Source organism: Rutilus rutilus (assembly GCF_951802725.1).
Source record: "Rutilus rutilus genome assembly, chromosome: 2".
Lineage (NCBI taxonomy): Eukaryota > Metazoa > Chordata > Actinopteri > Cypriniformes > Leuciscidae > Rutilus > Rutilus rutilus.
In genome coordinates this window covers 43,750,157-43,774,579 of record NC_140210.1, presented here as the reverse complement: position 1 = coordinate 43,774,579, position 24,423 = coordinate 43,750,157, and the positions used below count along the sequence as shown (strand labels likewise).

The following is a 24,423-nucleotide window of genomic DNA, read 5'->3' as shown; positions in this document are numbered from 1 at the left end:
ACCACAGTAATCGTTAGTGACAGCCCTAGTTACTTTTCTTCAACGCATTGCAAAAAACAAGCAAAATAATATGATACTGTCACATAGAGTTGGGCGGTATCCAAATTTTGATACCGTCAAACCTCCTCCCTATTTTACCGCGGTATACGGGATTACCGTGAGTAAAAAAAAAATTATGACGTAAGGCTCAGACGGCGTCACCAAACTGTTGGCTTGTGCCTACACCGTTCAGAAACTGAATACCAATCACTAATACTAGGGCTTTAGGGTCTTTTTTTTTTCTTGTTTAAATTTTTTTATATATATATATATATATATATATATATATATATATATATATATATATATATATATAATAGTAAACGAGGCTCAAACGTCCATTTAGTAACAGACATGCTGTTTATTTGATCAATTTCATCAAAGAAACACACTAAGCCTGTAAAGCATTGAAATACATATTAGGGATGAAAATTAAGCAAAAATAATATTCGAAGATCGCTGGGTATTATTTGATTATTATTCAAAAAAAAAAAAATCGCACCTCTCCTCCCCCACATGCACACACACAGGCAGACACCAGAGCATGTGAGCAAAACGGAGCGGTGTGACGCTTAAATATAACTTACAAAGCTTAAACATACGTTTCATAGTTATGTTTAAATAATATAATGTTTTTTTATTTATTTAATCTATGTTGATTATATGAAAAGGGAACCGCATGAGATGAGTAAGATAGGATCATAAGATGCCCAATATATCAGGAGACATTTGGAGTCAGACATGATTTTGACCACTTAATTAAGTTTTGTAGAAAGCCTTTCTTGTCAGGTTTGCACACACGAAGCAGACAAGATGGTAGGTTTGATATTTTAATAGCAGAATGGATTGGACACAACGTGAAAGGTAAGTAAAAAGGAAGTAGATAATCAGATGAAGCTTAACTGAATGACAACCAAGTCTATCTCTCTCTTGCAGATGAAGATGAAGTTTCTCTGAGGACGGGATGAAGACAGGCTGAAGAAGATCGGGAACGACGGTGAGTATGCAGGTAGGTAATGTAGAGGGTCTGAGTGTCAGAAATCAACGAGACCAGACGAGGAGTGAAGGGAGAGTGCTGAGTATATAGGGCTTGTTAACGAGGGAGTGCAGGTGATGATGGCTGATAGAGTGCAGGTGTGCCAAGGAGGATGATGGGAAGTGTAGTGCACACACAGATAAGGAAGATGGTGAATGTGACATTACTCCCCCCTCCCGCTAGGCGCAAACCGCGCCGTAGAAGGCAGATGGGGTGGGCATCCTGGAGTCTGTGACCAGAGGGTGGACAGGGAGATGACAGACAGGAGACTCCAGGATGGTGCCGGTTGTCACGGCGAAGCAGGCTGAGGAGGTGACCACGGCGAAGCAGGCTGAGGAGGTGGCCACGGCGAAGCAGGCTGAGGAGGTGGCCACGGCGGTGAAGACCCTTCGGGCGGCCACGGCGGTGAAGACCCCTCGGTCGGCCACGGCGGTGAAGACCCCTCGGTCGGCCGTGGGCCCTTGGGTGGCTACGGCTAGGACATATGGCCCCCCCCCCCCCAAAATTCTTGGGGAGGTTAACGGGCTTAGGCTTAGGTAGGAGGAGTCCAGCGGCAAAGGCATGTCAGGGCTGGATGAAACAGGCGACGAAGGCGGTTCAGGACTGGACGAGACCTGCCTGTCGAGCCTGAGCTTCTTCACGTCATGCCTGTCGAGCCTGAGCTTCTTCACGTCATGCCTGTCGAGCCTGAGCTTCACGTCATGCCCGTTGAGCCTGAGCTTCTTAACATGACGTCATGCCCGTCGAACCTGAGCTTCTTAACATGACGTCATGCCCGTCGAGCCTGAGCTTCTTCACGTCATGCCCGTTGAGCCTGAGCTTCTTCACGTCATGCCTGTCGAGCCTGAGCTGCTTCACGTCATGCCTGCCGAGCCTGAGCTTCTTCACGTCATGTCTGCCGAGCCTGAGCTTCTTCACGTCATGCCTGCTGAGCCTCCCTGTCCCCCTGAACAGCAGGCTCCGGCCTGGCTTCTTGCACTGCACCATGACCCAGGTTTTCCAGTGCTTCACGACCCTTTGAGACTCAATCCCCAGACCAGTAGCGGAGACCCACAGGTGTGATGAGGTGAAGATCATGGGCAGCAGGATGGCTGGGCAGAGAACAGAATTAACCTACCAGAGGATGTAGCAAGACAAGACGTTTCCGAAGGCGATAGCGAGAGGATGGTCAACGTAGAAGGTACGAGAGCAAATCCTTTGCAAACAATAATCTGGCAAAGAAGCAGGGGGAACGGTAACTAGAAGTAGCAGAGAAAATTAGGCCAAAGAGAAAACAGGTGAGGTGGCAATCTGCGAGCTTATTGTGATGAGAGAGCGAGAACACAATTTACTCTATATAAGAGCCATTATGCTCTATTTAAATGTCTGTTGTAGTTCCACTGGGTGGAGTATGGGTTTAGGGTATATAGGTAATCAGAGAGCAAGAGACGTTAGGTGTAATGGGGAAGCAAACCATTTTTGACCGTGTCAGGATCATGTAAGGACATGCTAACTGGTGATTGCAATGTGTTTGAGCATCAGAACTGAGACAAATAAAGAGAATAAATGCAGTACTGGACTGGAAGTGTATTTGTTTGGAACCACGCGTCAGATAGCCCTACAAACAAGTGACAAGATGGTCATTTGTCGCTACACTCTGTATATTATGTTATAATCCATTTATTCACTTTGAGCATAGACCTTCAAATAAAAATTTCAACTTAAACTGTCATGAATCTTGAATGCTTTAGAGCACAGACTTAAGTTTGGTCTATTTTCAAAGACGACACTTGGCAGATCATTGGTGAAGTGAAATGTTTAAAGTTACACAATTTCACGTTTATTGTTATGAAATTTTTATGTGAAATATGTTCAAAAACACTTTTTCCTTTAAAACTGCAAGAAAATCAAAGCAATGAATCTAAATAAGTTGTGTTCAAAATGTTGTTACAATGTCCAAGTTTTTTTTTTTGTTCACACAGCAAGTGCCAAAACATTTCCAAGTTCCGTACCATTCTGATGAAGTAAAAAAAAAAATATTGTGTATAAAAGTACAAATTTTGGGTCAAAAATGACAGAAGAGACCTGGAGTGTTTTCGTGGGGAAAATAGTTGTTTAATGCTATCTCAGGTTAACTTTATTAGGTTAATCAGTAAAGATGTCTGATGTTCTGTGTTTAAGTACATTAAGTATATTTCCAATTTTTATATATATGACTAAAAATGTCCCCTATTATAATTAAGTGGCTTTTTGTACTTCAGTACTATCACAATGTTTGCAATAAACAACTTGAACCATTCATGCCCATCATTTTTACAAGCATGCTCTTCATCGTCTTTATCATATACCATAACCGCACTCAGCATCAGCACAGTGTGATTCAAGGAAGGGGGACAGTTTTATTTCAATTGTTTACAGAAATTTAAAACACCACACTGAAAAAAGTGAAACATCAGTGCAATTCATTCAAAGTATATATTTGCATTGGTCCAATGGAAAATTGTGATTTTCAGTTTATACCTTCTGTTTTCACTTTGCCTCAAAGTAAGTGTTACACCCTCTAAAATGATACTTTGGATTAACTTAAAAAAATTGATGTAATTTGTTACAGCTAATTTTTTTAGTTTTTCTCAAATTGTATTTATGATTTAGTTAAAACCATAAATTTTGATTAATGTCAAACCTAAATTTTAATTTTTTCCAACTCAACGTTTTACCTTTACCCAAAGTACACAGCAAAAACTCCAGTGTTAAATTAACACTCAAGAGTGTTAAAGTTAATGAGATAATTAAGTGATTAATTGAGTGATGATTGACCATTATTGAAGACACCTGATGTTAACAAGCAGAATCACTGAAGGAGAAAATCACTAATTGTAAGTTACCATTATGGTGATGTGTGTTTGCTTTAGTTGGGCTCTAGACCATTATATGTTTACTTTAATATTTGTTTGGCTGTTATATCTGAATTAAAACTGCCAGATGAACAAAGAAAAAAAAAAGTGATCTGATGGTGTTGGTTATATTATGACAATCATCATTTGAACTTGATCACTGAACTCATTAAGATCCTTATTTCTGACATAGGTTTATGTTGTTTATTACAGAATAACTGTGATTCTGCATAAATACCCAGAATTGTTGATATAATATAAAGGATTTCTTAAAAGTTGTTTTGGGAAAAAAAAAAATCTTTCTTTTAGGCACACGCAGACGTCAAGTTTCAGTCTATGCATCTCAACAATGGTGACAAGCAAAATATTCAATTAGGAAAAGGAAATTACATAGACAATTCAGATCATAATTTATTCATACCGCAATGCATGATGGGAGCCATTAATGAGTTGTGATTGGTGGCAGCCGCTGCAACATGCTTTATTATTGTCACCATTGTTGAGATTCACAGGCTGATTATTGATGTCTGTGTTTTTAAGTAAATTAATTCGAAAGTCTTTTGATTAGAAAAATGTTTATTAAATATTATGGGTTATATGAAAAATTCTGAAAATCATATGCTGTAGAATTACAGAGCTGATATAATTGACAAGTTAAACCAAACTATCTCAATAAGTTTCATTCTTCAGATCACAGCATGATTATGTCAAAACATAACCAACACCACACTTTTCTTTGTTCATCTGACTGTTATAAATCAATAACAGCAGACAAACAAAATTTAAAGTAAACATATAAGGGTGAAGAGCCCAACTAAAGCAAACACTATTCTCCCTAATGGTAACTTACAATTAGTGATTTTCTCCTTCAGTGATTCTGCTTGTTAACATCAGGTGTCTTCAATAATGCTCAATCATCACTAAATTAATCACTTAATTATCTCATTAACTTTAACACTCTTGAGTGTTAATTTAACACTGGAGTTTTTGCTGTGTACTTTGGGTAAAGGTAAAACTTAAAATTTTGGTTTGACATTAATCAAAATTTATGGTTTTAACTAAATCATAAATACAATTTGAGAAAATCTAAAAAAATTAGCTGTAACAAATTACATCAATTTTTTTAAGTTAATCCAAAGTATCATTTTTTTCAGTGCACCAAACATTTATAGTATTACAGCGATAATATAGCCTAAAGTTTATTCATGCACAAGCACCCTCTGTTCAGAGCCTTAATATGTTTAAATTCACGCTGGTCCCACCACCATCATAGTGACTTCATTACCATTCAATCAAAGCAGTTGCCATGGGAATATCAGACTGTTGTGTTTTTAGATTGACAGAAATCATGCAGCTGATAGGAAGTGCTATTGTTAGATAACAGTAGTCAGTTCATTTCTCTATTAGATTTTCAAATGACACTCCAAACTGAAACGGTTTGTTGATCCTTTAGTCAGACACTCATCGAAATATGGAGAGGGAACCACAGAGTCACACTCCTTCACCAAAATAGTGTTCAACCTGTAATGCACAAAAAAAGTCACTTTGAACGTTCAGGCTGGATTTTACTTCTGAAGCCTTTATATTTGAGGTAAAAATAAAAAAATAAAAAAACATATATATATATATTATTGATGTGTATATATTATTAAACACACACACACACATATATATACAAAAATATTTACTGTATATGTGTGTATACAGTGTGCGTATATATATATATACATATATATATATATATACAAATGTACAAATATATATTTACAAATGTACACATATATTTATACATTTAAATGCGATTAATCAATAAAACAGCACTGGCTTTACATAATTGCATAATTATAAATAAAATATATATGCAAAAATAATCTCGCACACTATTGTGTAAAAAAGAGAGGCCTCGAACTGGTTCATATGAGGCCGCTCCAACACTGGCTCCACGATCGAGTCCCAAGATGGGCGTGGCAGAGCGGCTCGTGCCGGGTTTCCACTACCCCATCGCCAAAAACTCAGCCTGTGGTCAGACCCTTCGTTTCTACAGGCAGGTGTTCTCCGTCTAGAACAATTGTTCAGGCATTCTGTGGTCTCCACGGATGTCCCTACCACCAGCTGAAGCATGCATATAATTAGGTTTAAGTGTGTAAGTGGAGTGGTGTTCTTCCCACCAGGAGAACTCCCGAACTTGTCTCTATCAGAGTGGTGCTTTCTGGGAAAGCATGACCTGATCGTCAGGTTCCTGAGGGGGAGAGAAGACTAAATCTGCCTCACCCACTCTCAGCTATTCAGAGACCACCCTTTGAGCCTTTGCAATCAGCTGAGTTAAAAATTCTGTCATGGAAGACAGTACTCCTGGTTGCATTGGCCTCCATCAAGAGGGTAGTTAGGGTAGACCTGCATGCATGCATTTCGGTCGATGAATCGTGCCTAGAATTCAGCCTGGCTAACTCTCACGTGATCCTGAGACCCCGACCCGGATATGTGCCCAAGGTTCCTACCACTCCCTTCTGGGACCAGGTGGTGAACCTGCAAGTGCTGCCTTCGGAGGAGGCAGACCCAGCCATGGCTTTTCTCTGTCCTGTCCGTACTCTGCGCCTGTACGTGGACAGAACTCAAAGCCTCAACATCTCAGATCAGCTCTTAGTCTGTTACGGAGGCCAGCAGAAGGGAAAGGCTGTCTCCAAGCAGAGGATGGCCCACTGGATAGTGGATACCATGACCTTGGCCTATGAGTCCCAAAGGTGTGCCTTGCCCGCTCGGGTTCAGAGCCCACTGAGAGCACACGGCGCTACTTACATTCTGCCAATCATGGTCTTCAGGCAGGCGATGTCATCTGTGACGTCATCATCAATCAAAGCTATTGGAGGAAACAGAAAACAATCAAAACCTTATTCAAACTGGCTCACTGTGAATACTTAGAGAGCCATAGGAATCTGGCAGTTTTTGAGTCCAGAAATTCACAAAACATTGTTTAAGATACAATGTTATAATTGGTGTGGCATTTTCTCACCAGAGCAGCTCATGTTGCAGACATTGAGCGACGGCATCATGCCAGAATCACAGGCCAGCTGATCACTGAGCTGAAACATGCCATACAGCTGCCGAGGCTTGATCATCTTAGGACTGGCGCCGATAGCTTTGACAAAGCTGGTGTTGAAGCCCGATGCATTGGCCTTGCAGACAACTGCCACAGAACGAAAGGAATAAAGGGTGTGAGGCTGATCAACATTTTATCTGCACATCATGTGACATAAATATGGATAGAGAAGGGAATCTGTTACTCACGTCTAGCGATGAGATCATCCACGGTCATTTTGTCTCCCATGGCTTCAGTCACCTGAATCTGAGCCGCCTCGAGTTGAGCCTTCAGCTCACATTTACTGAGAATCCGTCCCTCAGTCGCACTGGACACCAGCAGAACCAGAGCCAACGCCGCCAACATCTTCACTGGGAGAACGCTCTTCATCTCTGATATCTGGAGGTTAAACACAGGCAAAGCAGAAATAAATGGGAATTCATTTTTAGTTATAGTTATACTAATTTGGTTGCACCGGTGTAATGCAAAGTAGCCAATTTAAATGGCTTATTATTTTAGTCTGATTATGCAAACAAAAAAACTATTTTTATTTTTATTTTATATACACTTCATCAAGGATGTTTTAATTGATCAAAAGTGACAGATTCAATTTAAAATAAATGAACTTTCTATTCTTCAATGAATCCTGAAAAAGAAAGTTTCCATAAAATATGAAGCAGTGCAACTGGTTTCAACAATGATAATAATCATAAATGTTTCTTGAGCATCAAATCGTCATATTAGAATGATAAATAATATTTCACAATATAATTGATTTTACTTTATTTTTCATTAAATAAATGCAGCCTCTGTGAGCAAAAGTGACGTCTTTCAAAAACATTAAAACATCTAACCAACCCCAAATTAACTATACTGTATATGTGTTGCAGTCACAATGACCAGCAAGGCATTCTCTACCAGATTAAATCACAGAACCTGCAATCAAAACTGCTGGAAGAACCGTATTAAAATGACTCTTACCAGATGTTTTGTTGTTGGATGTTTTGTTGTCTTCAGATGTTCCTCAATCTTCACTGTCCTGTACTGTGACTGATCAGCCTTATATATGTTAGAGTCGTCTCCACCTCAGCTGCACCTGTGCTTTTGGTTAATCCCAACATTAATACTAAGATTAATTTAACGATAAGCCTACATTTTTTGGTCTGAATGTATGTCGGGGAAGATGGTCTCGCCCTGTTGAGTTTTGGTTCCTCCCAAGGTTTCTCCATCCACCCAAACCAACCGTCTTAAGAAAGATGTCTTGTGCCTAAGACATCCTTTTTCCTATATAAATGAAGAAAACTGGCTCGTGTTTGGTGTGATGTAACTTGCAGGTCCTTTTAGTTTGTATCTTTCATATAATTTCCAGTAGGGCGATATATTATCGTTTGCGATATACTGGTAAAAATTCTCACGACCTTTTTTTTATTTAAACCTTTATTAAACCAGAAGAATCCCATTGAGATTAAGAACCTCTTTTGCAAGGGTGACCTGGCCAAGACAGGCAGCAGCATATAAAAAATAATACAAACACATAGGTACAGACAAATAACACAGAAAACTAAAACTAACACTTCATAAAATCATTTTAAATCGTTTTTACAATCTAAAAACATTTACATATTAAGGCATCTGCCTCTACATCTTTCATTTTGGATTTAAATGCGTTTAGCTAGATTAATTCAGTGAGTTTCAAGTCCTTTTGCAACCCCAGGGTTCCCGCGGGTCCTTAAAAAGTCTTAAAATGTCTTAAATTCTGAGCTTTAAATTTAAGGCCTTAAAACGTCTTAAAAACAGCCAGATTTTCATCCGCGGTCTTAAATTTCATTTAGTCAGGTCTTAAATTTTTTTTACCCTCGTTCATTTCCAGAAACGCTGGCCGCAGAAAGTTATTACAAAGTAGCAAAAAAGTATCGAAGTCGCTCGCCAAGAGGCAGTTCACATATCGCGTCTTTTTCGCGCTCAAGTTCATTCAAATGTAGGCGCGCGGTAAGCGCGCTTATAACTGAAGCGACGCACTCGCTTTTTTCCAGGCGCAGCAACAGGAAAAAAGACATGAAGGATGCGGGTGCACCCAAACACTACGGGTGTTTTTCTCTTCTCCGTAAATAAATCTTGTAACAGAGCTACAGCAAGCGTTTTTCGGCGGTGGAAATCCATTAGCCACTAAAACTTTTTTGTCATTGTGGAGTTGCATAGCAACGACAGACGCCACGGGAAAATCGGACCGAATTTTACTATTAATAATAAAAGATAAGCTAAAGTGTATTGTAAATGTCACTAAATCATTTTTTATAAAAAGAATGAGTCAAACAAGATAAATTAAAGTCTGAAATATGTGAGGTTTATCTTTTTATAAAAACCTTTTTTTTGTCAACTTTATTTGAACTTGTACATGTTAGATAACATGTTGCAAGACACATAAAATCTGGCTATCATTTTTAATCGTATTATTTTAATGTTTATGTTAGTGCGTATTGATGCTAATTTTATTTGTTATTTGCTGTTTTTCGACATAAAACTTGGTGAATTGATTTCATTGTGTAGTATTAGTACTTTTTGAACAGGATTCTGTGATAACAGTGATAATTTTTGGCACTATAATAATTAAATGAAATGTTCATGCCATTTCATCTCTAGTTATGATCAACTAAAATCAACTAATAATTATGTGTTTTTACAGTAGGCCTATAATATGCAAAGTACAATTTTCTATAAAAAAATTATATCTGATTCTGTTCTTTTCTCTGACACGCGTTGTTGGGTCTGGAAGGTTACTAATGTGATTGCTTTATCTGTAAATTAAGTTAATGCTTTTTCAATTACTGAATTCATTGAAATAAAATGAATTCTTTGATTTGAATATTTTTTGGCAATGCGTCGTGTAGGTCTTAAATTTCAATCTTTATGGTCTTAAAATGTCTTAAAAAAGTCTTAAATTTGACTAACTGAAACCTGCAGGAACCCTGAACCCATGCTGAAGGTGCAGAATACAGAAATGCCTTCTTTCCCATTTTCTTACGAGTCTTTAGGCACAGAGAGCATAACAAAGTCCTGAGAACGCAAAAAGTGTCGCCCATTGCTTTTCTGTATGATATGAATACATAGGTAGCTTGGCAGCAGACCAAGAATTGCCTTATATATGAAAGTGTACCAATGACAGCCTTCGTGTGGCTAGAGCAGTGGCAGTTCTACATTGAATTACACCCTGGGCGAGACCCCCTTCGAGTGAAGTGTTTCACTCAATTTTGAGATATTAAGTCTTGTTTTCTGGGGAAATAAATAAAAAAATTATTTCCCCAGAAAACAAGACTTAATATCTTATGTCATTTTACCACTTTGTTAGCGTTATGCATCTTTATTTAAGAAATGTTTGATATTTGGACTGGAAACAAGACAAAAATACTAATTAAGAAAAGCATTTTTTGCAGTGTAATAACTGAACTTGTCACAGTTTTGTTGCAAAGCACAATATTATGGTGAAATTAGATCTCGTGTTTGAGTTAAAACCGAATTATTGTTAAGCATAGCAAGAATCATAGCAAAAAGGATAACAAATAAGAGTTATACCCACCAATTAATATTGCCCCTTCATTCATGACATGGATACCGTAATCATACAGAGAAAACATAGTTGCATACCTTTATCTTTCGCTCGTTTCTAAATTGGACACCTGATGGCTTTGACCTTTCTTGTCCATCTCTTATTTGGCACTCGACATCGACAATCAACAGATTTCCCCTGATCCCCCCCATACCAACTGTCACTCACGAGTCACGACCAGAAGTCAAGACTAAACCAATTCACCTTGGTGGTGGTGACCAAGTAATCGTTTTGTATTACCTATTTTTATTCAGACCATTCAGAAAAACAAAAATGTGCAGGAAATATAGAGGCCTGTATTTATAATATTATGAATGAAATGTGCGTTATTTGGAAGAAAGTCGAGGTGTGACTGACTTAGATAACTATATGGATCCCCCCCCTTGTCCGTTCCATTTGGGAGAGACCCTGGGGTGAACTGTCACAGGGGGGCAGCGTTTCATATTATGTTGAAGCTTCCCCGGGCGCCGCCATTGGCTATCAGACCATCACCTGCTGTTAGCATCCCATTGACTCCCATTCATTTTGGCGTCACTTTGACAGCGAATAACTTTACATCTGAGGCGTTTAAAGAATCCATTTGTCCATTATTTATTTCTAAAGAAACACGAAAATGTATAAAAGGCTCCATTACCTTGTATCTTACGTTATGGCCCCGTAGAAGCAGTTTTTGTAAAAATAAGCTAACGATTGCGTCATAACCACGCGACTCTCTGTCGCACAGTAGAGAATTACCGTATGGACAGGAGGAGAAGCTCGCGGGCAATCGGGGGGACATGGAGGCAAAATGACAAAATAATTCATCAGAATACTTAGCAAAAGTTACTCCTGCTGCTAGCTCATGGACAGCTCCTACTCACGCTCTCCGTCTCTGCAAGTTTCGGAAGGGAATGATTCAGATTTCCCTTGACACAGCTACTAGAAGACAGACGGGTTGCTCACGTCACATCTACGTCGTCAAGCTCAGTGTGAGTCTGTGCAGTACGCTCGACCATCAGGAAGTTAGTGCCTCTAATTGACTTCACTTGTCTCCGTTGAATCCAATGGGGTCGCTGTGTCCAGTTTATATACTGTCTATGAACTGTCATCCGCGCCCGCGCCTCCTCCCCTTTCCCCTTCTCAAACAAACAGCTTCTGTGCGCGGCATCTTCTCAGCAAGCAGGGGCGCCTGCAGCTGCAGGGGGCGCAAATTTGCCAATTCCCCACACAGTGAAATGATAGATAATAGAAAACCGCTTCGCGGCGCAGATTTTTATTTAAATTTTTTTTTTTCTCGTGCCGGCGGCGCCGCCCCCCCAAAAATGCCGCCCCGGGCGATTGCCCTGTTCGCCCGTGCCTAAAACCGCTACTGGGCTAGAGGAGGCCCTCGATCCAACCTGAGAGTATAGCTCACAGTGGTGAGTCAGCACTTTGCAATTTGTAATGAACCTCAACGAAGCATGGTACGCTGTGTCAATCATATGAAAATTCTGTGTAGAAGTATGCATATATAAAAGATCACCATAGTCTTTTTTTTATATTAAAAAGAATAACACAACTTATTTCAAAAATAAAAACCCAATTTTAGCCTCAGCTTTTCCATCAGGTACAGCACATGTTGTTAAGTCAGGGAGTCATCAATCAAAATACCCAGGTATTTATAGGAGTTAACAACCTCTATTTCACTTCCCCCCATAGTGACAATTGGAGGGAGGCTTTGTGGCCTGGTCCTAGATTTAGTAAACAACAAATTTGGTCTTATCTCCATTTAAAACTAACTTCAGCTGCATAAGGGTGTTTTGGACCTCAACTGCTTATACAAGAGTTGACGCACTGCAATATATGACAGTATCATCAGCATAAAAATGAAGATTAGCATTTAACACATTTTGACCCATATTGTTTATATAAATAGTGAAAAAAAGTGGACCTAATACAAAGCCCTGTGGTACACCCTTAGTGACTGCTACAGTATTGGAACATAGACCATCACATCTAATACACTGAGACCTATAACTAAGGTAATTTGAGAACCAAGCAACTGCTTGCTCAGAAAGTCCTGAGTTAATAAGTCTAAGTTTCAAAACTTCCTGATCAACTGTATCGAAAGCTTTGGACAGATCAATAAAGAGTAATGCCGAATGTTGCTTCTTGTCAAGTACAACAAACGTCATTTACCACCTTCATTGCAGCTGTGATGGTGCTATGTCTTTTTCTGAAGCCTGATTGATATGTAGATAAAACGTCATTTGAGTATAAAAACTCCTTTAATTGATCACTCACAAGACCTTCAAGAATTTTTGCTAGTACTGATAAATTAGATATTGGCCTGTAATTATTTAAAATAGCTGGGTCACCCCCTTTTAATAAAGGAAGAACAAAAGCTGATTTCCATATCCTTGGAATTTCCTTATTTTCCACTGTAAGGTTAAAAAGATATTTAAGAGGCACAGCTACAAAATCGGCTGCCAATTTAAAAAAAAAAGGATCAATAAGGTCAGGTCCTGAGGTTTTTCTACAATCCAAGGCTTTTAGGGCTTGTTGAACTTCCTGCACCGAGAATGGTACGAAATTAAAAGACTGATCAACATATCCTGGCTTGTCAGTACAGGGATTCACAGACGCAGAAGTAGAATCAAACAGAGAACCTGAAGATATGAAATGCTCATTAAAACTATTCAAGATCTCCATTTTGTCACGAACAGCAACTGAATCCTTCATAACAAAGGTGGGTACTACTTGCAAATTTTTGCTTACAGAAAGGGATTTTATGGTTTTCCAAAATCTTCTGGGATCATTTAAATTTTGAGTGGTGATAGACAAGTAATATTCAGATTTGGCTGTCTTAATAAAAGGGGTGCATTTGTTTCTTAGCTGTCAAAATGCAAGCCAGTCAGATGTTGAACCTGTTTTCCTTGCTTTTGCCCAAGCCAAGTTACGTTTATGAATAATTTCTGCTAACTTTGTGGAAAACCAAGGGTTATCACGCCCCTTTACTCTATATCTCCTAAGTGGGGCATGTGTAATTATAATTTGTGTAAAATCCTCATTAAAAAATGTCCAAGCTGTCTTCACATCAGGGATAAGCTCTATTCTACTCCAATTGAAATGAAACAAATCATGATAAAACCCCTGTTTATTAAAATGTTTAAGATTCCTCTTACAAGTGACATGTGACTTTGATTTAGGGACCTTAGTGTTTCTGACGGCAGCTACAACACAATGGTCACTTATGTCATTGCAAAAAACACCAACAAATGAGAATTTATGAGGAACATTAGTCAGAATCAAATCAATTAAAGTAGATATTAAGATTTGGATGTGTGGGAGAATTGATCAACTGTGTAGGAGTAACAGAATCACAAAAAGATTTAAAATCATCAGATACTGGCATATCGCCAGCTACAATAATTTCACTATATTTTAATCTACTTAAAAGTTGCATCAGAGACTGTAACGCTGTCATAGAGTGATCTACGTTATCACTCCCGCCCACTGCAACCGATCATTACATCAGATCACCTTACCTGAATCCCGACCTGAAGATACTTCCCTGTTGTCCCGTGGTTTCCATCGTCCATCGTCCCTTCGTCATCGTGTTTATCATCATTCTACAAAGACATTGTTCACAGTCAGCTAAGTGTTCACCTTATCAGTCATCACACTCAAGTATTCCTGCATCGCTCACTCTGCACTCAAACTTGTTATTTGTTTACATCTGCCTTGTCTCCTTCTATGGATGTGACAGAAGACCAGACCATCACAATGCAGAGCACGGGCACCGATGTCACGAATCCCTTCGTTGAGTTGGTGAATGCAGTTCGTCAATCACTTCCTCCATCACCCATCACTTCTTCACCTGTTGCCTCTGCCAGTCCCATGGCCCGACCAGCGACATACTGCGGCGAGGCGGAGGATTGCAGCGGGTTTATCCTTCAGTGCAATCTACACTTCGAGATGCAACCCCATCTGTATACCACCGATCGAGCGCTTATTGGGTTCGTAATCTCACTTCTCTCCGGTCGAGCTCTTCAGTGGGCTCAAGCGCTGTGGCAAGCGGAAGTTCCCGTAACCAAGCCGTTATCAGCATTTCTTCGGCATTTCAAGGAAGTCTTCGGTCAAACCACGTCCTCTCTAACCGTCCATGATCAGCTCTTTAACCTTCAACAAGGTACACGATCGGTGGGATCCTATGCCCTGCAATTCCGCACACTCACCGTGGCAAGCGGATGGAATAAAGCGGCTCTCCTCACAGCCTATCTCCAAGGTCTAGATCCTGAGATTCGTTCACTGATGGTTATACACGATGATAACATGGGGTTAGAGAACTTCATCCAGAAATCGATCCGAGTTTCCCAACGACTTTCTGCTTGTCCATCATTCCAACCCGCTTTGCATCCTCCGTCTCTAGTACCATCTGCCACCCTTCCAACACCAGAACCAATGCAGGTAGATACTCACCGACTAACACCAGCAGAGCGTCAAAGAAGATGGGTTAATCATTTGTGCTTGTACTGTGGGGGAGGACGTCATCTCTAACTGCCCAGTTCGACCTTCATGCCCAGCAGTGAGTACCATCCAACTTTCTCCCAAAATTGCATCTCTGACCCGTACCACTGTCTACCTTGTAACGTCCTGTTCAACTGTTCCAGCACAAGCTCTCATTGATTCCGGTTCAGCGAGCAACTTCATCTCCCACAACCTCCTTCAAAGGCTCTATGTCAAAAGAAAATGCTGTCCCCAAAACCTAGAGATTCACACCATCCTGGGTAAGCCGCTGGGTCATGGTCGCATATGTCACTTCTCCCCACCATGACGCTCCGCATCGGCTGCCTGCATTCTGAGGAGATCTCGTTTTTGGTGTTGGAAGGATCCACCGTGGACATCATCCTGGGATGCCCGTGGATGCTCTAACACGAACCTTGGATAAACTGGATTACTGGTGAGATTCTCCAGTGGGGTACCTCTTGTCATCAGACCTGCACCACATGAAACAGGTCCTTCAGCGCCTCAGGGAACAACATCTCTATCTGAAGCTAGAGAAATGTGAGTTCCACACTTCTACAGTTCACTTTCTCGGGTACATCATTGACCAACGAGGCATCCAGATGGACCAGAGGAAGGTGGACACAATCCGGACCTGGCCTCAACCAACAACCATCAAAGAAATACAGAGATTCCTTGGATTCGCAAATTTCTACTGCAGATTCATCCATAACTACAGTCTTCTCAGTTCTCCTCTGACTTCACTCCTCAAGACCCGGCCCAAGTCTCTGTCCTGGAATCCAGAAGCCACCACCGCCTTTGCCACTCTCAAGGATGCCTTCGTCACCGCTCCCCATCCTCACCCATCCATATCCAGAATTGCTGTTTACCGTGGAGGTGGATGCTTCCTCCACAGGGGTGGGAGCGGTGCTCTCACAGCGGCAGGGTAACCCTCCTTTACTCCATCCATGTGCCTTCTACTCTAAAAAGCTGTCCCCGGCGGAGCAGAACTATGACATCAGTAACAGAGAGCTCCTCGCCATCAAGCTTGCATTGGAGGAGTGGAGACATTGGCTGGAGGGAGCAAAACACAAGTTTGAAGTCATCACTGATCATCGAAATCTAGAATACCTCAGAGAAGCTCGCCGTCTCAATGCACGCCAAGCCAGATGGTCCCTCTTCTTCACAAGGTTCGACTTCCTAGTTACTTACCGACCTGGATATTAAAATTCCAAAGCTGATGCTCTTTCACGTCTCCTCCAACCTGAACCAAAACCTACCAATCCTGAGACCATCCTCCCTCCAGCCATGATCTTCAGTCCCATCCTCTGATCTTTAGATGAAGACATTCGAATTGCTATTCAAGTAGAACCTGCTCCGCCGGGAGGTCCAGAAGGGTGCATCTACGTACCTACATCTTGCCGTCTGCCCCTTCTGGTCACTCAGCTCACACCTCTCCGGGCTCTGGACACCCAGGTAGCCAGCGAACCCTCTCGCTCCTCAGTCAACGCTACTGGTGGCCCTCTATGGCCCAAGATATCTCCCGATATCTCAAGGGTTGCTCAGTCTGTGCCATCACCAACACTCCCCCGTCGACTGCCTGCTGGCAAACTGGTTCCATTACCCATCCCTCATCGTCCGTGGTCCCATCTGGGAATTGACTTTATGACTGACCTTCCACCCTCAGAGTCCAATACCTGCATCTTCGTCATTGTTGACAGATTCTCCAAAGCCTCTCCAAAGCCTGCAAGCTAATCCCTCTCAGAGGATTACCCACAGCCTTCGAAGCAGCTGAAGCACTCTTCCAAAATGTCTTCCGTCATTTCGGTCTCCCTGATGATATTGTATCCGACCGAGGTCCTCAGTTTATCTCCCGTGTCTGGAAAGCTTTCTTCAAGCTCCTTGGAGTCTCCATCAGTTTATCCTCTGGTTATCATTCTCAGACCAACGGCCAGACTGAGTGCAAGATCCAAGAGATCGGGAGGTACTTGAGGTCATTCTGCCACCAGAACCAGAACAGCTGTAACCGGTTCCTTCCCTGGGCAGAATATGCCCAGAATTCTCTCCGCCAGTCAACCACCGGACTCACGCCATTTTATGTTTATGTTTATTTCATTCATGGATATTTTTCCAACATAACTTACTTCATCATCCTCATATATATAATTTATAAAAAACCATGATGAAAAGGAGGCAGGGTGAAGAATATCTTATATTTCCTGCCCCCTCAACAATAATAAAAAAAGAAAAACCTCAACATATCAAAAAACTCAACATATCAAATCCCCATCAATGCATGACGATAACAAATGAAACAAACTAGAAACCAAAACAGCAACCTGACACAGATTCCAAAGCAATAGCAAACCATGATCACAACCATCATCATCAATTTCTATAAGTATTCATCCAAAGCAAAAGCAAACCATAATCACGACCATCATCATCATCATCATTATCATCAATTTCTATAAGTGTTCATACAAATCCATTGTTTTCTCTTTAAATCTTTTTTTAAACAGAAATATATTTTTACATTGCTTTAGTTCATTTTGCAGAGAATTCCAAACTTTCACTCCCACCACTGAAGTACACATTTGTTTTGCTGTTGTCCTTGCAATTTGATACCTAAAATGTCCCTTTCTTCTTCCTTCATTTTCTATAAGGATAAACAAGTGTTGAAGGTTTGTGGGCAATACTTTATCTTTTGCTTTAAACATAACAATAAGTGTCCGTAATTCAACCAATTCTTTAAATTTTAACAGTTTAGAGTAAAAAAATAAGGCATTTGTGTGCTCTCTATAATCTGTTTTAAATATAATTCGCATGACTCTCTTTTGTAATAGAAAGAGTGACTTTGTGTTGCTTTGGTATGTGTTTCCCCACACCTCCACACAGTAGCTAATGTAAGGCAACACCAGTGCACAATACAAAGTTCTCAATGCCTTATAATCTAACACATGTTTTACCTTATTTAGTACAAAAATACTCTTAGATATCTTTTTTTGTATGTGTGAGATATGCGGTTTCCAAGTCAACCCTTCATCTAGTAGCACACCCAAAAACCTAATTTCCTTAACTTGCATTATTTTTGTTCCTGCTATTGATAGTACAATACTTTCATCTTTTTTTCTATTACCAAAAATCATAAACTTTGTTTTCTTTAGATTTAATGACAACCTATTAATGTCAAACCATTCCTTCACTTTAACCATTTCTTGTTCCATACTAATTACCAATTCATTTAGATCATTTCCTGAGAGGTAAATGTTTGTGTCATCTGCGAATAGAACAAAATTCAATAACTTAGATACATCACAAATGTCATTAATGTAAAGTATAAATAATTTTGGTCCTAAAACTGAACCTTGCGGTATACCACATTGAATTTGCATATTATTGGATTTGTTATTATTATACTGAACATACTGTTGTCTTTTGTTCAAATAACTACTTAACCAATCCAATACTATTCCTCTCACACCATATAATTGAAGCTTTAATAACAAGATTGAATGATCAATTGTATCAAATGCTTTCTTTAAGTCGATAAACACATTTCAATGCATCCTAGGATATCAGCCTCCCCTGTTTCCCTGGTCCGGTGAACCATCAGAGGTTCCAGCTGTTAACCACTGGTTCGAGCAGAGCGAAAGGGTGTGGGACTCAGCTCACGTCCATCTACAACAGGCAGTGCGAAGACACACCACACAAGCCAACGCCGGAAGATCAGAGACACCCCAATACCAACCTGGACAAAAAGTATGGTTGTCTACCCGAGATATCCGTCTTCGCCTGCCCTGTCGTAAGCTGAGTCCCCGCTACATAGGTCCATTTACCATCCAGAGGCAGCTCAACGACGTCACCTACCGGCTCAACCTACCTGCACAGTATCGTATTTCTCCATCCTTTCACGTTTCTTTGTTAAAACCCAATTCTGAACCCTTGTTTCCTCCCCACACAGAACCCGGTGAACCTGACGTACCTCCTCCTGAAGTCGCAGAAGAAGAACTCATCTACAGAGTCCAATCCATCATCAACTCGCGACGACAGGGCAATCGACTGGAGTACCTAGTTGACTGGGAGGGGTACGGCCCAGAAGAGCGTTCCTGGGTAGCCCGTGATGACATACTTGACCCCTCCCTATTAACCCAGTTTCATCAAGATCATCCCACTCGTCTTGTGCCCAGAGGTCGTGGTCGTCCCCGTCGTCTGGAGCCGACCGTGGAGGAGGGGGTACTGTCACAGAGCCATCTCTTTTTTTTCAAGATGGCTGCCGAGGGCAGGTGTGGTTTGTTGGGCTCCACACATACCCTCTGTATTTTACAACTTTCCTTATTGTTATTGTGTGCTTGGACTTCCAATTTTAAGGGTAATGTGGCCAACTTAACCAGTTGTGAACAAACCAAGTTGCATATGTTTGGACACGGACATTGCACACTGTATTCTATCTGGACATCAAGAGGCCTGAGCGACAGAAATAATACCAGCAGATTAACTTCACGGCAGCGCAGATTTTATGCGTCTAAAGTTATACTGGTGCTCATTCTTCTGGCTGGGGATATACACCTTAATCCTGGTCCGACTACGTTTGAGCAAATGGTTAATACTGAGCTGGAGGTTGGGCTCAGTACAGGGGTGACATCGACTACACCAGAATCCCATGGAGCGGAGCTGCAGGAGCTGTTGGCTCAGAGCCAGGAACCACTGGATCAGCGGCAAGCCGAAAAACGGAGTTCACCTAGTCTTAGCTGCCTGTGTACAACCGACCGCAACAAGTCCGGTGAGTCACCCCGTCTGATAGATCCATATTCGGGGATTGAACCGGGAATTGCTGCTAATCGCGAGGCTGTGGTGGCGTGGAATAATAGCGTGGACTTTTACTTTCGGTTGGGAGACAGAGCTATGGCTAATGTGAGTCGCGCTACTTCATGTGGAGGTCCAGATGAGATGCCAATAATGCACTTGAATGGCTCTGGCCGTAGTGCTGTACAAAAACAAAAGCAATATCTATTTTTCCAAACTGTGAATCACGCTAGAGTACTCTGGGACGTTAAGTGTAAACCGAAAGGAATATTAGGCGGACACCTAAATATTCGCAGCCTAATTTCCAAAAGGGATCAGATCTCTGTACTCCTCTTGGACTCAAATTTGGATTATCTTTGTTTAACAGAATCCTGGCTTCACAGTAATATACCAAATAATATGATCAACATCGCTGGATATCAATGTTTCAGAAAGGACAGAAATACAGGCAAGGGGGGAGGAGTTTTGATATACATAAAAGATAAATTTAAATGTCACGCAGTTGAATTGAAAACCCCTTTGGAATGTCTAGCTTTGAATGTTATCTTATCATCTACAATGAATTTTAATATTGTTGTTATTTATAACCCACCTTCACATAACACTGCTTTTTATGATGAATTAAGTCTTGTAGCTAAACAACTTGATTCTTATAAAGAAACTGTATGGTATGGTGATTTTAACATTAATTGGTCGGAAAAAAGTGGGAAACAAAAATTAAAAACAATTATGACAAAATTTAATTATCTACAAATGATTAAAGGGCCCACTAGGATAACAAGGCAGACCAAGACCCTGATTGATATGGCGTTTACCAATAAACCAGAACGTATAACAAGGATGTACAATCTGATAACAGGTCTCTCAGACCACAACATGATTCTGACAGTTAGAAAACTGACCAGAAAGCGGCTACAGTATTTTGGCAAATCTGATTGTGATAAATTATCATTTATCATTCCTGAAGCTAAAACTGTGCAGTTCGAAAGAGAACTTAATAATTTAAATTGGGAGCAGATCATGGCTGTGGATGATGTAGACGAGTGCTGTAATTCTATGATTACAGCTATTTCAGGATTAATAGACAAATTTCTAATAAAAAAAAGATGTAGTAAGAAAGACACTGTACCATGGATAAGTAATGAAATCAGAAAGCTTATGAAGAAGAGAGATTTGGCTCTGAAAAAATCATTATGCTCAAAAATGAATACTGATTTGTTAACCTACAAAAGTCTAAGAAATAAAGTGGTGTTAGAACTACGTAAAGCAAAAGTTTCATATTATACTCAACTTATAGGTAATGCTAAAGGCAATAATAATTCAATTTGGAGACACTTAAATAATCTGACTAATAAACCAAATAAACAGGGGATCAAGGAACTTAACATAAATGGAAAGAACATAAATAATAATGCCATTATGGCTAATGAATTAAATTCATATTTTGTGCAATCAGTAGAAGAACTAATAAAAGATTTTGAGTCTAAAGACTTCAATCATACAACTGGAGTGACTTCTGCAGATTCGTTTCATATTACAGAGGTTCCGGAGACAAACATCTTAGAAATTATTAATAAATTGTCTAATTCCAAAACAAATGATTTATATATGATGAATAATTGGTTTTTAAAAAAATATGTAACAGTGTTAGTTAAACCTCTTACACATCTTGTCAATCTTTCTCTAAGAACCTGTACATTTCCTTTAGGATGGAAAAAAGCAGTAATTGTGCCAGTATTTAAATCAGGAAGTCAGGACTCTATGTGTAACTATCGTCCCATATCTATTTTACCTATTTTATCTAAAGTTATTGAGAAAGTTGTAGCAGCACAAATGGTTGATCACTTAGAAGCCAATCAGTTCCTCCACCCACAGCAGTTTGGTTTTAGATCAGGTTATTCCACTGAAATTGCAAACTGCTGTTTTATTGAAAATGTGAAGAAATCACTGGATAGGGGTAATGTGGTGGGAGCTGTTTTCCTTGACCTTAAAAAGGCATTTGATACAATCAACCATAGTTTACTTTTAACTAAAATGTCATCTTTTAATTTTTCTACTAAGACAGTACAGTGGTTCGCGTCTTATCTTCAGGCTAGAGTTCAGTGTGTTAAAGTTAACCAGGAAAAATCCTCACTATTGAACATCAAAATGGGCATACCACAGGGCTCTGTACTTGGTCCTTTGCTGTTCAGTCTTTTTATTAATGACCTACCATTAAACTGTTCAGGTGCCAGCTTCCAGCTCTATGCAGATGATGCAGTTCTTTATGCACCCGCTAAGTCACCAGAGTTGGCTGCTGATGTTCTCTCTGCATGTATGGCTGATGTCGGACAGTGGCTCAATCAAAATCAGTTGGTGCTAAATTTTACAAAGACAGTTTCCATGTGTTTTTCTATTAAGAAACTGGATCTAAGTAAAAGATTTAAAATTAACTTGCAAAATGAAAAAATTCAATCTGTAACAGAATTCACATACCTTGGATTGGTTATAGATCCTCAATTTAATTTTACTAAACATATCAAGAAAATCTCTAAAACAATACAAAGAAATCTTAACTGTTTTAAATTAATCAGACACTACATACCAAACCAGGCAGCCCTACTGTACATGCATGCTATGGTGTTTTCACATATTTCATACTGCATGACAGTTTGGGGGCAAGCAGCTCCGTCTGCAACAAAACACATTGGTTCACTTTACAATCGAGCAATAAAAATTATGGATAAAAAGCCAATCCGCTATCATCACTGTTACATACTGGAGAAATATAAAATATTAAGCTTTGAAAGCTTTGGTAATTTATGTTTCCTTAAATTAATCTTCAAGTGTATTAATAATTTAGCACCTGAGCCTCTTAGTAAATTTATTGAAATACAGAACAGCCAAAGAGTTACTAGAAGTAGTACAAATCATAATTGTACAATACCATACTGTAGGACAAGCTTTGCACAGACTGCCTTTTCTGTTAAGAGCTGTAGGCTATGGAATGCATTACCATCTGATATTAAGGCCATATCTGACTTCAAAAAGTTCACTTCCAGGATTAAGCTGTGGCTAAAGACAAACCAAAACTGTATACATTTTTAATTGTTGTTATAATTGTGTATGATTATGTATGTATGTGTGTATATGTATATATGTATATATGTATGTGTGTATGTACATGTATAGTTTTGTATTATTTGTTGTTTTTTTATGTATGTATCTGTTTTATAATGTTCTTAGAAATGCCCAACCAGGGACAGGAGTTGAAAATTAGCACTAGCTATAAACTCTATATGCTGCGCATCAGTTACAGGCTTTGTATTGTAACTATGTTTGCTTGTATGGTCCCTGTTAAATAAACTTTAAATAAATAAATAAAATCTACATCATCACTCCCGCCCACTGCACCCGATCATTACACCAGATCAGTCACCTGATTTCTGATCACCGGCACCTGCACGTCATGATTGCACTGACTACTTCAGTCACAGTCTCCCGTACCTCAGTGTCTGGTCTCGTCTCTCGACGCTACAGACTCACCTTACCTGAATCCCGACCTGAAGATACTTCCCTGTTGTCCCGTGGTTTCCTTCTTCCTTCACCCAGTGTCCTGTGTTCCTTCATCATCGTGTTTATCATTCTACAAAGACATTGTTCACAGTCAGCTAAGTGTTCACCTTATCAGTCATCGCTCTCAAGTATTCCTGCATCGCTCACTCTGCACTCAGTAAACTTTTTATTTGTTTACATCTGCCTTGTCTCCTTCTATGGATGTGACAAACACATAATTTGGGGCAGATGGAGGTCTATAACACCCAACAACAGTTATACTTAGGCCCTTAGCAATGTCAATATTTACTGCCAGAAATTCCAATTGTTTACAGATTGATTCAGACAAAACTACCCTGACATGAAATTTCACTTTCACATACAGTGGGGCAAAAAAGTATTTAGTCAGCCACCAATTGTGCAAGTTATCCCACTTAAAAAGATGAGAGAGGCCTGTAAATCACATTGTCTGATTTTTAAAGAATTTATTTGCAAATTATGGTGGAAAATAAGTATTTGGTCAATAACAAAAGTTCATCTCAATACTTTGTTATATACCATTTGTTGGCAATGACAGAGGTCAAACATTTTCTGTAAGTCTTCACAAGGTTTTCACACACTGTTGCTGGTATTTTGGCCCATTCCTCCATGCAGATCTCCTCTAGAGCAGTGATGTTTTGGGGCTGTCGCTGGGCAACACGGACTTTCAACTCCCTCCAAAGATTTTCTATGGGGTTGAGATCTGGAGACTGGCTAGGCCACTCCAGGACCTTGAAATGCTTCTTACGAAGCCACTCCTTTGTTGCCTGGGCGGTGTGTTTGGGATCATTGTCATGCTGAAAGACCCAGCCACGTTCAAAATCTTCAATGCCTTTGCTGATGGAAGGAGGTTTTCACTCAAAATCTCACGATACATGGCCCCATCCATTCTTTCCTTTACACGGATCAGTCGTCCTTGTCCCTTTGCAGAAAAACAGCCCCAAAGCATGAT

The 24,423-nt window shown here is 40.0% G+C and overlaps 1 protein-coding gene across 1 annotated transcript; it reads right to left on the bottom strand.

Annotated features, from left to right (window-relative positions):
* Positions 1–5,351: 5,351 nt before the first annotated feature.
* On the bottom strand, positions 5,352–14,188 carry LOC311279399 (lysozyme C-like; the record flags this gene model as incomplete). Its single annotated transcript, XM_084390857.1, has 5 exons — positions 5,352–5,469; positions 6,745–6,805; positions 6,959–7,132; positions 7,234–7,423; positions 14,135–14,188. The coding sequence occupies 5 exons, from the start codon at positions 14,186–14,188 to the stop codon at positions 5,352–5,354; spliced, it is 597 nt and encodes a 198-aa protein (XP_084246983.1).
* Positions 14,189–24,423: the final 10,235 nt, after the last annotated feature.